The sequence below is a fragment of the Saccostrea cucullata genome, unplaced genomic scaffold (genome assembly GCF_032062105.1).
Source record: "Saccostrea cucullata isolate Sc308-1 unplaced genomic scaffold, CSIRO_AGI_Scuc_v1 ctg13990, whole genome shotgun sequence".
Taxonomy (NCBI): Eukaryota; Metazoa; Mollusca; class Bivalvia; order Ostreida; family Ostreidae; genus Saccostrea; species Saccostrea cuccullata.
The window spans coordinates 1-16,474 of NW_026919751.1; the positions used below are offsets into that span (position 1 = coordinate 1).

The 16,474-nt window shown below is 35.4% G+C and overlaps 3 protein-coding genes and 1 long non-coding RNA gene across 4 annotated transcripts; 3 read left to right on the forward strand and 1 right to left on the reverse strand.

Moving 5' to 3' along the window:
* Positions 1 to 5,414: 5,414 nt before the first annotated feature.
* Positions 5,415 to 6,717, forward strand: LOC134237421 (tripartite motif-containing protein 2-like). The gene is made up of 2 exons (XM_062719524.1): positions 5,415 to 5,692; positions 5,997 to 6,717. Exons 1-2 carry the CDS (start codon positions 5,415 to 5,417, stop codon positions 6,715 to 6,717), a joined length of 999 nt encoding a protein of 332 aa, XP_062575508.1.
* Positions 6,718 to 12,232: 5,515 nt separating this feature from the next.
* On the forward strand, positions 12,233 to 12,895 carry LOC134237440 (uncharacterized). The gene has a single exon (XM_062719532.1). It carries the CDS (start codon positions 12,233 to 12,235, stop codon positions 12,893 to 12,895), a length of 663 nt encoding a protein of 220 aa, XP_062575516.1.
* LOC134237449 (tripartite motif-containing protein 2-like) lies at positions 12,895 to 13,510 on the forward strand. Its single transcript, XM_062719541.1, has 2 exons — positions 12,895 to 13,068; positions 13,226 to 13,510. Exons 1-2 carry the CDS (start codon positions 12,895 to 12,897, stop codon positions 13,508 to 13,510), a joined length of 459 nt encoding a protein of 152 aa, XP_062575525.1.
* Positions 13,511 to 15,557: 2,047 nt separating this feature from the next.
* LOC134237431 (uncharacterized) lies at positions 15,558 to 16,461 on the reverse strand. The gene is made up of 2 exons (XR_009985826.1): positions 15,823 to 16,461; positions 15,558 to 15,702 (listed from the first exon to the last, which is right to left on the reverse strand). It is a non-coding gene; the product is annotated as an uncharacterized LOC134237431 (long non-coding RNA).
* Positions 16,462 to 16,474: the final 13 nt, after the last annotated feature.

Consider the following 16,474-nt stretch of genomic DNA (forward strand, 5'->3'; position numbering starts at 1 on the left):
AGCCTGTCGATCATCGTTGTGACACTACTGGTGGTGTTGTAGTTATTGGTCACGAACCTAGCTGCCCTTCTTTGCACAGCTTCTAGTTTGTCGATGTTTTTCTTTGTCTGAGGGTCCCAGACAGTGGATGCATATTCTACCTGGGGTCTGACCCTTGCAAATAGGCCTAGATCTTGAAAGTGAATGAAAGATTTTTTTTTTAAATAATGAATTGAGAGATGTTAAAGTATTAAAATGTGGGGATTAAAACGGAATAATCAAATGCATGACTGATTATAATTATAAAAACATGCCAAGAAATCTCATGCAGGTTTACGCACTGATGAAGTCAATAAAAGTGTAATTGATGCAAAATCACCCATCTTCCCAAACGCTAGCAAGACAATTTACGACAGCAGATTTCGATTTTAGGGGGGGGGGGGGGGGGGGGGGGGGGATCGTAAGTTTTCAGCTTTCTTAGTTAAAGAAAAACTAGAGGTACTGTGAGCAATGAGCTCACTAAATGATACCCCCCGCCTCCCATAATGTCGATGTGTTGCTTTATATTGTTTTACGGTAATGTGTAAAGAGGAATAACTCGTCCTATCAAATGTTATCCAGAAGCTTCTATTATGTGACGTCAAAGGTAAACAAAAAATGGCAATGTCCATGTTTTGCTCTGGGAAACCTAAAATACGTGTCGAATAAAAAAGTAAAATAGGAGGTGCACAATGGCAATATGTAATAAAGATTCTGTGAAAGTTTCATTAAATTTCACTCAGTAGTATAAGAGGAGTTGTGGATAAGAGAAAAAGCGTAACAGAAGGACGGACGGACGGACGTACACGGACGGACGGACAGACGGACGGACGGAAATCCCGATCACTATATACCCTCCCGCTTTTCAAGCGGGGGGTATAATAAACTTGATATATTCCACCATATATATATTTCTATCAGTGATATTTTAACATTAAAATGAAAATCTTAACATAGCCAATCAGGTTGCGTCACACCGGTAATTGTTTTCACTATAAAATTCCATATCTAGAATAACTAGAGGTACTGTGAGCGATGAGCTCACTAAATGATACCCCCCGCCTCCCATATGGTTATAACTGGTGAAAAAGTCCATGTTTTCCTGTGGCCGGGAAACCCAAAATATGTGTCGGATTAGAGGTGCACAATGGCAATATGTAATAAAGATTCTGTGAAAGTTTCATCAAATTTCATTCAGTGGTATGAGAGGAGTTGCGGATAAGAGATGGGTACCCCAAAGCGTAACAGACGGACAGACAGACAGACAGACGGACGGACGGATGGACATACAGACGGACGGACGGACGGACGAGAATAACGATTACTATATACCCTCCCGCTTTTCAAGCGGGGGGTGTAACTAGAATAAAAAGTCGTAAAAAAAAATCTGGTATTTGTTTACTTGAAAAAATATCTAGCAAGAGGTGTTTTAAACATTACCTGTCACACTAGCTGACACACTCTCACACACAAAACGGTACCTACACGGCATTTTCTGACTTTTTCCATCTGAAAACAGGGCTACCCTCAAATCCACGTGTTTTCAATGTGTTTATAAACATTCCGAGTGTACCGCACGAAGTAGCCTCCTACTCCCGGGGAAAAAAAAAGTTCCTGTCAAAAACCTTTATTTGTTCAAAAAGTACATAAAATTTACTAGGCACAGGTAACAAAGTTGTAAAAATGGCTTGGAAGAGAATAGAAAAACGTCTCAAAAGAAAGGAAAATCAATTTTATATGTATGGACCTACATTTGACTAAATTCATTTTGATTGGTCAATTACCGGTGTGATACCTCTACCCATTTAGTACTCCTCTCCCCTCTTGTTTAACCAGGAAATGATGTCAACTTCCGGGAATCTGGTACCCTTTTTCCAATAATTCGACGCGCGGTACTTCCACAACTACCAAGTTCATCGTGCCCGACGTTAATTTATGCTCAGAAAAAAAAAACATACGTTAAAAATTGAAAGACAGCTTATTTCTACTGACGAATTAGTTTACTATAATTAAAAATTTTTAACTTTCTTTTTCTTTAACTTACTTTTTTTTTTACAGTATTTGATAAATATGACCTCCCCCCCCCCCCCAAAAAAAAAAAAAGAAGGGGTGCAAAGGCTTCTAAATAATTTGTTTTGTACCTATGTTTTAAACCCAGTAAAACTTAAGATCCCTCCCTCAAAACTGCTGACATTAATTGCATGTCTCGCCAACATCTCTCGGGGGAGTTTCACAGATTAACGTTAATTCGGCTTAAATAAGTTCGCTCTCCGGACAGACTGCTATGGTTTTCTTGGCATGAAAAATATTAACCAAAAATGAATATTTTTAAAGAAAATGAAGAGGCCCAAGGCCGGGCCACATAGCTCAACTGAGCAATTAACTGGCTAGGTAAAAGCAAAAACCAAACATGGCGTTGCTGTTCTTCAGAAGAAGAATTTTAAAGATTTTCCCCATGTATTCCTATGTTAAACTTTGACATCCCATTGTGGCCCCACCCTATCCCGGGGTCATGATTTGAAGAAACTTGAATCTTCGCTACCTAAGAATGGTTCCACATGGCTTTCATCATTCCTGGTCCAGTGGTTATTTGAGAAGAAGATCTTTAAAAAAAATTCCTATATATTCCTATGTAAAACTTTCAATGACCATTGTGGCCCCACCCTACCCAGCCCAGGGGGTCATGATTTGAACAAACTTGAATCTACACTACTTGAGGATGCTTCCACATGAGTTTCATCTTTCCAGGCCCAGTGGTTCTGGAGAAGAAGATTTTAAAGATCAGCCATATTGTGGCCCCGACCCACCCGGGAGTCATGATTTGAACAAACTTGTATGTACACTACCTGAAGATTATTCCACATGAGTTTCATCTTTCCTGGCCCAGTGGTTCAAGAGAAGAAGATTTTTAAAAGATGCTGAATTTTATTTACATCACCACCACTAACTAAAGCCCCCCCCCCCCCATCACACACACACAACAACAACAACAACAACATAATATTTCATTTTTACTACTGTAGGATAATTAAGTTATAAATAACAACCAATGAAAATATAAATTCCTGTTGAGTCTGTCTTTTCCTCACAGCTTTTGATTGTGTTCAGGTATAGCTGCATGTATATATGTATCATCCTAATGAAGTGGCATTTTAGCAAATGTAAGCCGATTTTATCTTTTTCTTCTCTTATTATGAGAATTCCTGTCTTCCTATTCACATGATTAATCAAGCATGGTAATTTATATCAATTACTGGTAAATTACTTAAAGCTAAACACGATTCCTAAAGAATTTGTCCGCCATAATTAGTTAACGTTACTCTGCATTTTCTGTACAGGGTCCCTTTATAAGTCGCTCACTTGGTCTTGATTCAATATAATTATATAATTTTCGCCGTATGGGCATACGTATCCTACATACTGTAGCTATTGTAAAACTCACGATAGTGATTATGTGCTTCTTTCAGGACAGAAGAGAAAACTTACATCAGTAGCAAAAAGTCAATTCAGTACTCACGAATACCATTTATACACGTAGTCTGCAATATTATGTAATGTAAACAAAGGTAATTTTAGATAACTTCTTATTCCTAGCTCCTCCATCAAAGCTTATTCTTCAGTTGACCGAGTATTGTCGAGCTTCTATACATACGGCGACAAGGGACTAAAAATTAAAAGAGTCTGTATTTACAATAAATTCATTTGAAACCGAGTTCGTCTTTACTTCACTAAACCAATCTTTAAAATCTGAAACGGATTGATCGAAGTTAAACTAGAACAAGTTTTCCTGCATAAACTTTTTTTTTTGACAAAGTATATATGCAAAAAAAAAAAAAAATGGGTGAACAAAGTGGGCGAAATGCCAATAGTGCAATAATCAAGAAATGAAATATGTTTTCTCATTTATATCAAGTTTCTTCCAAATTTTATATGACATCTATACATGTATATACTTTATGTAATATTTCTACAATTTACAAATATCCCCAAAAACTGAAATTATTTTCTTGTGAAATAACATACACACACTAAAGAGGACAAAAAGGATCATTTTTTCAAACTTTAACAATTTTTGTCAATATGAGTAAGGCTGACGCTCCATTTGGAATGTAAACCCTAAAACATGTAAAAGATTTACAAACAAGAGGCCCATGGGCCTTATAGGTTACCTAGTATTCACAGCTAAAAATGAACTCCTTTCGGAACAGATGTAGGTCAATGAAGTCCAACCTAATTTTCATTGGCATGACACAGGTATTAGGCAAAGCGCGTGCATTTGTGCAGCCACCATATGCCAATATTCACCAATATATACAATCAAACGCATTGAAGTAGTAACAATTTCCGTTTGGGTGAAACGTTCTGATTCATGTTTTGAACGTCAATTATAAGCATAATGACACACCCGTTTCTTTCGAAACGAAAAAGAAATACTGGGTATTCGTCGTTATGTTTAAGGATACCCCACTCTCTTCGTGACAAGCAACACGAGAAACACCGAAATGGAGACTTTTATGATTATAAGAGAGAGAGAGAGAGAAAGAGAGAGAGTTAGAGAGTTCCTGCTTCTGTAAAACACGTATTTAAACGATTTTGTACATATTAATATGAATTTATCAAGTTTATTGGAGTTACCATATCACATGTATTGGTCGAACACGTGCTTACTTGGTGTTTATGTAGACCGTCAATTGATTGACAATTATATTTATGGAATACCTGTTCAATAAGTTTTCTAAAGAACCATTTGTCCTATTTTTCCCTCTCAAAAGAAATGGTTGTGTCATCATATGCCAATAAACTTTTAAAGATAGCTCGAAACGTTTCATCCAAATTGAAAATTTTACTACTTTAATGCTCTTCATTATAAGTTAAATAGTCCTATCATACACCACAAAACACCAAAAGTGTTTGGTTAAATTAATCTATTACATACAAATACATGTTGCTAATTATTAATCAGGCCGGATTGTTCCGAACCTGGTATATTGATCAAATTTTTTTTTATATCTTTTTTTTCAGGATACATGACATGTACAATGGCCCAATCACAAGCCCAGGACGTCATTCGATGTCAATACTGCGAGGACGAGCCCGCTATCTTCCACTGTGTTCCGTGTGGAGATGAACTCTGTCCTCGATGTAAAGACTTCCATCTTAAAAGTAAAGTTCCTTCCGGACACAACATCGTCCGTCTGTCTGAGAGACTTCACCCAACAAATCAGATCAAAATGTGTGAAGTCCACTCATATAAAGCGTACGAAGCTTGTTGTGAAGATTGCCAAGTCCCTGTCTGTCTACATTGCATTCAGGAGGTACACGGAAAGCACACCATCGGGAAATTACAAGATTTATACGAGAAGCAAAAGGCTGAAACCGAAAACGAATTGTCTAGAATGAAGGGACAATATAAGTCTGAGATTATTCAGAGAATTAAAGATTTTAAAGAGGGAGAAAGAGAAATAACGACCAGTTATGAGAGCGAACGAGAGAAAATGAAGGTACAAGCCCAGAATATGATAGATCATATCAGTACCATTTTTAAAGAAGCCTTGCAGCTATCCGAGGAAGACGAGAGAAGAAATCGTAACGAAATATCTCAACGTATAGCAGAAGCTGAGGGATTTGAGCAAAACTTGGATCAACTGATAGAGAAATTTGAAACTTTCACAGAGTCAACTCATCCCGCCGACCTTATTTTGTTTCGAAAGCAAAATCCTGACATATTTAAGCAATTGAAACTTCCAGACAAACTTAAAATTGTTATGCCTTCCTTTACAGTTGGTCAGATCAAAAAATCTCAAAATGAGCATCAATTTGGCATGCTTTTGATTGGTAACGTTAAGTCATGCAATGAAAGTTTACAACCTCCTTGAGCGAAATTGGTCTGTAAGCAAAAATACTGGGCGTTCAGTAAAAATTAGCGAAAAAAAAACCCAAAAGGAAAAGTTATTTCACGTAAGTTGTCATGATGACAGATCAGCGTACATCAGTGGTGATGGTCCTGGAATACAACTGATAGACAGGTCAGGGACAGAGCTGGATAACATCAGTACAGATGGACAACCATCTGGTCTGGCTGTGATGCAGGACGGAAGTCTGATTTACTCTGACTACGACAATAAATTGATCTATAAAGTGTCACTCAACAAAGAGAAAACAAAACTTATTAGTACTAAGTCTGGTCCTAAAGGACTGTGTTGTACCAGGTCAGGTGATATCCTGGTCTGTATGGGTTTGTTTAATACAGCGAGAGTTGTCAAGTACAACAGTAGTGGGAGGAAGTCGCAGGAGTTCGAGACAGATCAGAACGGGGAGAGTCTTTTTATTGATCCATGGTTTATTTGTGAGAATGTCAACGAAGACATTTGTGTTTCTGATTGGAGAAAGAGTAAAGTGGTAGTATTGAACAAGTCTGGAAATCTTCGGTTTACATATGACTGGGTCGTCCTAGCTGGGATATTAAAAGACAGATTTGAACCGCGTGGAGTGGCTGCTGACATTCTTGGTCACATCCTCATCGCAGACGCCAACAATGCTGTACACTTGATCAGCCAGGACGGCGAATTCCTGTCTTTAATTCTGACAGAGGATGATGGGATATCACGACCACGAGGAATCTCTGTAGACAGATCTGACAATCTATGGCTGGTAGAAGAAGACAACGTTTGTGTCAAAATGTATCAGTATTTGTTTTAACTTTTTACCTTTGTTTTTTTTTCTATAAATATTGTTATGTTGTCCATATTTATGCAAATATCATAACAATGTCTCATGATTAAAACAGTTAGTTTTTAGCAATATTGTATTTATTCTTAGGTCACATGAATTTACTCAGACGACCTTTGCTATCTTTATTTGTTCGTCGTTGTGCGTTTAAAAACCTTTGAACATTTTCATTTCCTCCTCTGAGACTGCTCAACCAATTTTGGCATTTAGCATCTAACGGTAAAGTGGAACAAATATTGTGAATTTCATGGACCCTACCCCTGGGGCCTGAGGGATGAGAGCAAAACCACTAAATATAGTGCAATCTTTAGATATCTTTTCTTTTATTCATGTACATCAAGTTATCAAACTGTTGGCATGATTTTGATAAGCATTGTGCCCTCTACAAAAATTGTGAAATTCTTGGCCCCTCGGTCAGGGGTTCTAGCGCTAGTACAGGGCTTTAATGATTATTCAGTGAAAATGCCTTAATTCTTTAAAAATCTTCTCCTCTGCTCCCAAGTATTTTGCTGATGAACTAAGTACATAGTTATGATAAACAAGAGTGCCTCTTCCACAATTATGAATTTCATAACCCAAGGGTCAGGGGTTCTGGTGTTAGGGTCTAGGCTGTAATGAATATATAGTGAAAATGTATTAAGTATCTGAAATCTTCTCTGTTCCTGGGTATAAAGACGATTAAGTACATACATGTAGTTATGATGCAAAAGGATGCCTCTATCAAAACTGAGAATGTCATATAGCCCCTGGGTCAGGAGTTCTTGCACTTGGGTGGGCTCTATCAAATAATTAGCAGAACTGTATATATGCTTTAAAAATTTCTTCTGCCCATGATTTCTAAGCAGACTAATTAAGGACAATAATTTTAATGTGAATGTATTAGATATAATTATGTAAAGTAAGTAAATGTGCCTTTTCTTTGCTTCTAGGTACCGGTATATAAGAGGCCAAGAGAGTACAAAATTGTGATAAGTGACCAAATGAGAGTTACCCTCCTTTGCTAAATGTTGTTAATCAAGAATTGAATAAAATACAAGAAAGAATGTTATACATGTAGAAACAAACCTAAATGTTTGATTTAAATGAGCAAAGAATGCTTAAAGCTAGATTCTTGCCTAAAAAGCATTAAAAAGATAAACATAAATAAAAGATTCCATAGTAATTATATAAATAATAATTTTGTCACAAAAGGTCAGATTATATTTATGAACAAGAGGTCCAAGGGCCTTAACAGTCACCTGAGTATTATACAACACTGTAAAGGATCCATAGAAGTACATAAAAAAAATAACTGATAGACGAAGTAATGCTACCCAAGAATTAAAAAAAATTGGTAAAAATACCATTGCCTATTGTAATGAGCCAGACTCAAGTGATCTCCTTGGGATCAAACTTGGTTTGCGAAATCTTTTTAATACCCCAAAGAACATGAAGAACCAAAATAATTTTGAACTACCGTGTCTATATATGATTCCAAAACTTATTATGAATCGTTACAAACAAAGATACAAAGCGGGTTCCAGTAAATGTTCAACCAAGTCTCTTTCTTTACTTCTCACTAAGATATTAACACAAGATTTTACAAAAATAAACATTTTAAAAACTTATGACTTTTCAACTTTATACTCAGCCATTCCCCATTAATTAATGTCCATGCTTTTCGATATCAGTGACATCTGGTAAATACTTACCTTGTCATTGGCAAAGTAATTTGCAAAATTATTTTGTTAAAAACATTCTGATTGTGAAAATAAGCTCTCTGAAGATGACATCAAAAATATGCTTGGGTTTCTAATTTACAATATCTATGTTGTTTTTGGAGACCAGGTCTTCTAACAATCTATCGGAATTTCCATGGGTACCAATTGCGCTCCTATATTACTAGACCTATTTTTGCATTCAAATGAAACAGAATTTGTTCAAATTCTTATGTGTGAAAAGAAGAAAACACTTCATATGGCCTTCAACTCGACATTTAGTTTAGATATAGCGACGACGTATTGTCACTTAACAATGGCAATTTCCATTCTTATGTCGATACGATACTAGTATATTCTGGTGAGCATGAGAAAAAAGATACCACAGAGTCTGACACATCTGTTACATACTTTGATATTTTACTTGAAAAGGACGTTAATGGTAATCTAACAACCAAACTCTTTGTTAAACGCGAAGACTTTAACTTTTCTATCATCAACTTCCCTTACCTATGCAGCAATATACCTTCATCACCAGCATACGGAGTTTATGTATCTCATTTGATAAGATACGCAAGAGCATGCTCTACGTATGGACAATTTCTAAAACGGGGTAAATTATTGACAAACAAGTTGATGAAACAAGAATATCAGCAGTCTCGTTTAAAGTCATCATTTCGTAAGTTCTATGATCGATACAATGACCTTGTCAGCAAATACAATTTATCAATTGAGACAAATGCTGACTGACGTTTTTCATACTTATTGTTAGTCCATTATTTAAGAACTGACATGAGGACGGGTTTTTCCGGATTTTCCCAATTATGACAAGGAGCACACGGCAGGTGTGACCAGTCGGCAGGGGATGCTCAATCCTCAATGGCACCTGATCCAATCTCCGATGTTTTGGAGGTTTGTGTTTGCTCATCTCCTGTTTTATATAATGTTTTAAGGACTTTTGATCTTGAATACTGTTCGTTATCTCCATATCCTTCAAACATCGGTTCGGTTAAGATAATACAGAAACTAACGATCTTTTTTTTTAATCTTTTTTATTACAATAAATCGGATTTGAAAATTAATTTAAAAAGTAATCAGCACAATATCATCTAACTACAGACATTATCCATTATGAGGCACAATTTCACCTAACTACAGACATTATCCATTATGAGGCACAATTTCATCTAACTACAGACATTATCCATTATGAGGCACAATTTCATCTAACTACAGACATTATCCATTATGAGGCACAATTTCATCTAACTACAGACATTATCCATTATGAGGCAAAATTTCATCTAACTATAGACCTTACCTACTATGAGGCACAATTATCTTTGCAGCTTACCTATATGAGGGAGTGAGGTATATGATTTGTGTTGATTGATAACCAATTAAGGTTAGCGATGAGTTGACCTATAATCTCACATGTAAAAACTTAACATGACTAAGTAACTGAATAAATATATCATAAATAAATTTCTCTGATTAGGAAATTTACGACTATAGATCAAAATAGTGTGTCATTCAGAATCAGCACAACTTGATTATTCATATAATTTCGATATTACATAGAATTAGCAGGATTATTTTTCTTTACACATTTTCATCACAATTCAATCAACGTATAAGATGACAGACTTCTAAATTGCAAACTCTTCTTTTTCATAGAATATTTTACGGGATCATTCAAGGCAAATGAGCTACAGATGGACTGTATTTTCACCCAGCTTTGGTTATAATCACACAATCACACCCACCAGAAAACTAATTAATTATCATCAAGTGTGTACAATGAGCAGGTGTACGTTCAGATTTTTTTGGATGAAGTTGAATTAACAAGGCTAAGATAACGAGATTAATTATATTCAAGTTCGAAGATGTTCAGAATCGGAAGTTGCTGTCATGAAATTTTAATTTATTGTGAAAATTTTAGGCAATATAAAATTTTTTTTTGTTCATTTATTCCATATAAAGTTAAATTGCTGCATTAATATTGCTTTTAGTTATTAGTCTGAACTATTAAACGTGTCTGATGTTTAACAATAATATATCTTTTAAAATAAGTATGTGTTGCATTGTGTTTATAAAATTCGTGAAAGTGACATAGATCTTGGCAATTTAAAAGATACATAATATCATTGAACCTCAATAAGAAAAGGTTAAAAATAACCACCAATGACAAGATAATTTACTAGAGAGCCTTACGTTTTCATACAGCTTTTGTTTGTGTTCAGGTATGGATATATAGAATATAGCAGTTTTTATGCATTTGTTGTTGCTGTAGTTGTTGCTTGTTTTCTCCTTTGTTATGAAGAACTTAAGTCACCTTATATAATACAGAATGATAATTTATAATATCTATTGAATAGATTGAAATGTAAACCGAAAGTAGAAGAAGTATCCCTTGTCACCATATCAACCTTGTTTTCCTGTGGGTCATTAGACATTTGTTTGGCAAACTATATATATATCTGTCGTCACAAAATGTAAATGTACTTACCCCTTCCCTTTTTTGTTAGTGTACTATCAAGACTGAAAAATTGCCTAGTATTTAAAAATATATAGAAAAGATTAATATAGAGAAATAGATAAAGATTCAACCCTCTTACACTAAATTGTACTTTCGACCCACGAACAGTTTATAACTTTAATTTTTATTTATTTATGCACCTTTGTTTGCTTCAACTTTTATTAGGTTAACCAATATCACTCTGAAACACTGGAAACTACCCCACTTACATACACTATGTGTATATTATTCATGTTACTGTTTATACCAGTATCTTATCAAATATCTGGTCTTTTCGTACAGAAATTAACATCCAGTTTTTATACAGTGTCTGAAAAACTTTTTTTTATATATATTTAAGAAGTGTATAATAGAGGCATTTCCCTCAATTGTTCCTTTTTGGCTCAACTGAATCTACAGTTCAACTGAGCTGTTCTGATAACATTTGTCCGGTGCCTGATAGTCAACATTTACATTTTCGACTTTGAAAGACAATACTTTATCAATTATTTCAAACAAACGTGCATTATGTAAGTTCTTTTAAATGAAGCACCATGTCTTCTCAAGAATTACAAATAAGTTTTCGACATACTTAAACCCAAAACGTTCTTGATCAGGTAAGATGGAGTTCATACGGAAGCATCCTTAGATAATATCAACACAACTAGTCAAATGTTCACCCCCAGAGGCAGGGTCGGTAATAAAAGTTTTACACAGGAATGCATCAAGGAAAAAATGTTTTAAAAAGTCATCTTATTCAAAAGCATCTTCTGTAGATTCAAAATTGTTCAAGCCTTAAACCCTAATTGGGTGTGACTATAATTGGTTGAAAATCAAAAACTCGTCTATTATTTCAAGACCGTATAATGGCCAGATCTCAAATCCAGGACGTCATTCGATGTCAATACTGTGAGAACGAGCCCGCTGTCTTCCACTGTGTTCCGTGTGGAGATGAACTCTGTCCTCGATGTAAAGTCTTCCATCTTAAAAGTAAAGTTCCTGGACACAACATCGTCCGTCTGTCTGTAGAGACTTCATCCAGCCAATCAGATCAAAATGTGTGAGGTCCACTCATCTAAAGCGTACGAGATTTGTTGTAAAGTTTGCCAAGTCCCCGTGTGGTTATGTCTATTCAGGAAGTTCATAGCGAACACGCTATCGGGAAGATACAAGATCTTTACGAGAAACTAAAAGCCGAAACTATTGAGGAATTGACTACAATAAAGACACAGTTGAAGTCGAGATCAGTCAGAGAATAAAAGATTACATCATGGGAGAAAAGGGAATAAAGACCAGTCATGAGGATATACGTGAGAAAATGAAAAAACAAGCTCAGATATTTATAAATGATATCAGCACCATTTTGGCAGAAGCATTGCAAGAGTCTGAGAAAGATGAGAGAAAATATATAGTGGAAATAGCCCGACATACTGCGGAGGCTGAGAATTTTGAACAAACTTTGGATCAAATGATAGAGAAATGGGAAACACTTACAGATTCAACTCATCCTGTCGAACTTATTTTGTATCGAAAGCAAAATCCTGACATATTTAAGCTATTGAAACTTCCAAACAAACTAAGTATTGTTATGCCTTCGTTTTCAGTTGGTCAGATTAACAAATCTCAAAATAAGCATCAATTTGGCAAGCTAATAACAAGTAAGGTTAACTTGATAAAATCACCCGTTGAAAGCTCAAAACATATACAGCCAACTATGTCTGCAAAAGGAAATAAATCCAAGAAAAGAGTACTGGAGCGTTCAGTAAAAACAAGCCAAATAAAAGCTGAAAAGAGAAAGTTATGTTACATGGCTTGCCGTGATGATAGATCAGCGTACATCAGTGGTGATGGTCCTGGAATACAACTGATAGACAGGTCAGGGACAGAGCTGGATAACATCAGTATGACGGAGAACCAATTGGCCTGGCTGTGATGCTGGACAGAAGTCTGATTTATTCTGAATACGACAATAAAGTTATTTATAAAGTGGCGCTGAATAAACAGAAAACAGAGATTATAAGTACTGAGCATAATCCTGGAGGACTCTGTTGTACCAAGTCAGGTGATATCCTGGTCTGTATGGGTTACAGAGGTACAGCAAGAGTGGTCAGGTACAACAGCACTGGGGAAAAGTGGAAATTCAGACAGATCAAAACGGAGAGAGACATTTTAGTGATCCTTTCTTTATCTGTGAAAATGTCAACAAAGACATCTGTGTTTCTGAATGGAACTTTCTAAAAGTAAACTTGTTGTATTGAATAAGTCCGGAAATCTTCATTTTACCTATGACGGGCACGTCATAGCCAGTATTTTAAAAGACAGATTCCAACCCAGTGGTGTGGCTACCGACAGTCTTGGTCACATCCTTATCGCAGACAGAGCCAATAACGCCGTGCACCTGATCAGCCAGGACGGGGACTTCCTGTCTTACATCCTGACAGAGAACGATGGGATATCACGGCCATACGGAATCTCTGTGGACAGGCACGACAACCTGTGGTTGGTAGAACAAGAAAAAGCCTGTGTCAAAGTGTATCGGTATCTCTAGCTTTGAATGTTTGTTTCCGATCTTGTTGAGTTGTCCATGCTTATAAATAAACTACGCAAAGTGTCTCTTGACAAAAGCAGCAAGTACTTTTCAGTAGTATTTTGTGATGTTAAAAACATAACGTCTGTCTATGTTTACAGGAAATATAGTAGAATGTACTGTTACTAGTATTTTTACTGGGAATGTATAAGCAATATTAATTTTGTATTAGCATATTAGAAAAAGAGACTGTATCTTAAATAAAATCAATACACTGTAAATTAAGTTTCTTGTTGAGAGAAGTTTACATGAACTGATAACTACTATACATGTAGTGGATTTAGAAGTACTCGCATTTTCTTTACCTCCTTTCAAAACTTGCAGTATTAAAGATTCTTTGATTTATGCATATCCTCACCGTCTATAATATTGTATAAATGTATGAACAATTGATGAATCTTATATGTTGTGCCTTAGCCAATTATTGTAATTGACATCTTTATGATAATGAATATTTGTATTTGCATGTACATGTTCATAATATTTAAAAAAAATCATTCAAACCATGGTAATACAAATTATCTCATAATGTGAGATATAACCTCAGTAGAGAATCAACATGTAAATATAAGAAGAGATTTTATAAATGTCTTCAAGTTAATATCACTGCAATGAAAAGAGTTTAACTTCTGTCAGGAAAGAAGAGCAAATTTGAGAGTCAACAGAATACAAACATATTTTACATGAGGTATCGTGAGTTATCGTGTATATAAATGCAACAAGTTTCTTTGCAGAATAAAAAAGTAAAAGTAAAATGAAATAAAGCTGTTTTGGTCCTATACTCTCCATCCTCCTCCCAGACAAAGTAATTTAACTCTACCTGTAGAGGAAAGCCCTTGGAACTATGGAGTTAATGAAAAATATTCAAGCTCATAGTAATATTAAACAATGCAGAGTGGAAACACATGAGTTCCCCCCCCCCCCAAAAAAAAAAAAACATCAAAGGCGGAATCAGGTGCCATGGAGGAGTAAGCATCCCCTGTCAACATGTCTTCTTCATCATGATCGAGTAAACCCGGATTCTCCACCATGTAATAAATTGTCAAATTGATAAGTCGGTTTTTAAAGTTTACAATTTATTGTAATTCCAAAAATATGAATTTCACAAATATAATTTAGAACAAATTTCGTAGATGGAACAAACTGAATTTTACAAAGAATTTCTTAAGATTGACTCACTTACAACTCAGTCACATCTTATCTTTGACAACTCCGCCCACTTTCGTACTGACCAGCCGATTAAATTAAGGGTAGAAAATTGCAAGAACAGGGGGAATTCATATGACATTAATTTACAACACTGAAATTAGGTAAATCTAAGCATAACAATTCTAAGAACACGATCCTAAGATCTAACCATAAAGTTGATAACAAGTATATATGAGTAAATGACATTGATTTCGTGAAACAGGAAAGAGATGACAAGAATTAGATATTGGTAACATGTGCAAAAATGCCTTTCCTAAAAATCAAATGAAAACAATTAACTTTCAACTACAGATGTCAAACAAGACCGAAAAGTAAAAAACAATTATATAAAAAATATATTCATAATTAATAGTTTGTTATTTAGAATCCCTTATAACCCATAATCATAACCATGCCAAGAAATCTCGTCCGGTTTACGCACTGTGGAAGTCAATAAAAGTGTAATTGATGCAAATCACCCATATTCCCCAAACGCTAGCAAGACAATTTACGGCAGCAGATTTCGATTTTAGGGGGGGGGATCATAGGTTTTCAGCTTTCTTAGTTAAAGAAAATAAACTTGATATATTCCACCATTATTTCTATCAGTGATACTTTTACATTAAAATGAAAATATTAACATAGCCAATCAGGTTGCGTCACACGCCGGGTAATTGTTTTGACTGTAAATTTCCATATAGAATAAAAAGACTTTTAAAAAAAATTGGTAGTTGTTTACTTGAAAAAATATCTAGCAGGAGGTGTTAAACATTACCTGTCACACTAGCTGACACACTCTCACACACAAAACGGTACCTACACGGCATTTTCTGACTTTTTCTATCTGTAAACAGGGCTACCCTCAAATCCACGTGTTTTCAATGTGTCTATAAACATTCCGAGTGTACCGCAGGAAGTAGCCTCCTATTCCCGGGAAAAAAATAGTTCCTGTCGAAAACCTTTATCTGTTCAAAAAGTACATAAAATTTAATAGGCACAGGTACCAAAGTTGTAAAAATGGCTTGGAAGAGAATAGAAAAACGTCTCAAAAGAAAGGAAAATCAATTTTAAATGTATGGACCTACATTTGACTAAGTTCATTTTGATTGGTTAATTACCGGTGTGATACCTCTACCCATTTAGTACTCCTCTCCCTCTTGTTTAACCAGGAAATGATGTCAACTTCCGGGAATCTGGTACCCCTTTTTCCCATAATTCGACGCGCGCTACTTCCAAAACTACCATGTTCATCGTACCCGACGTTAATTTATGCTCAGGAAAAAAAACTATATGGAATTACGTAAAAAATTGAAAGACAGCTTATTTCTACTGACAAATTAGTTTACTATAATTAATAATTTTGTTTTTCTTTAACTTACTTTTTTTCTTACAGTATTTGATAAATATGACCCCCCCCCCAAAAAAAAAAGAAAAGAAAAAAAGAAGGGGTACAAAGGCTTCCAAATAATTAGTTTTGTACCTATGTTTTAAACCCAGTAAAACTTAAGATCCCTCCCTCAAAACTGCTGACATTAATTGCCTCGCCAACATCTCTCTGGGGAGTTTCACAGATTAACGTTAATTCGGCTTTTATTGAGTTCGCTCTCCGGACAGACTGCTAAGGTTTTCTTGGCATGGTAAAAGATCTCAACCCCCCTTTTCTGTTAGTTTGAATTCCATTTCTAATGCATCAAATTCTTTTGATATAATATATTTAGGCATAAAATGACTTATACC

What these genes read in the sequence shown, in the direction of transcription:
- LOC134237440 (XM_062719532.1), top strand. Translation starts at nt 12,233, where the DNA reads ATGGGAGAAAAGGGAATAAAGACCAGTCATGAGGATATACGTGAGAAA.
- LOC134237421 (XM_062719524.1), top strand. Translation starts at nt 5,415, where the DNA reads ATGAAGGGACAATATAAGTCTGAGATTATTCAGAGAATTAAAGATTTT. An exon ending in AAATTTGAAACTTTCACAGA is followed by an intron (nt 5,693 to 5,996) that starts GTCAACTCATCC and finishes TCATGATGACAG; the next exon opens with ATCAGCGTACATCAGTGGTG.
- LOC134237449 (XM_062719541.1), top strand. Translation starts at nt 12,895, where the DNA reads ATGCTGGACAGAAGTCTGATTTATTCTGAATACGACAATAAAGTTATT. An exon ending in ACAGAGGTACAGCAAGAGTG is followed by an intron (nt 13,069 to 13,225) that starts GTCAGGTACAAC and finishes GTATTGAATAAG; the next exon opens with TCCGGAAATCTTCATTTTAC.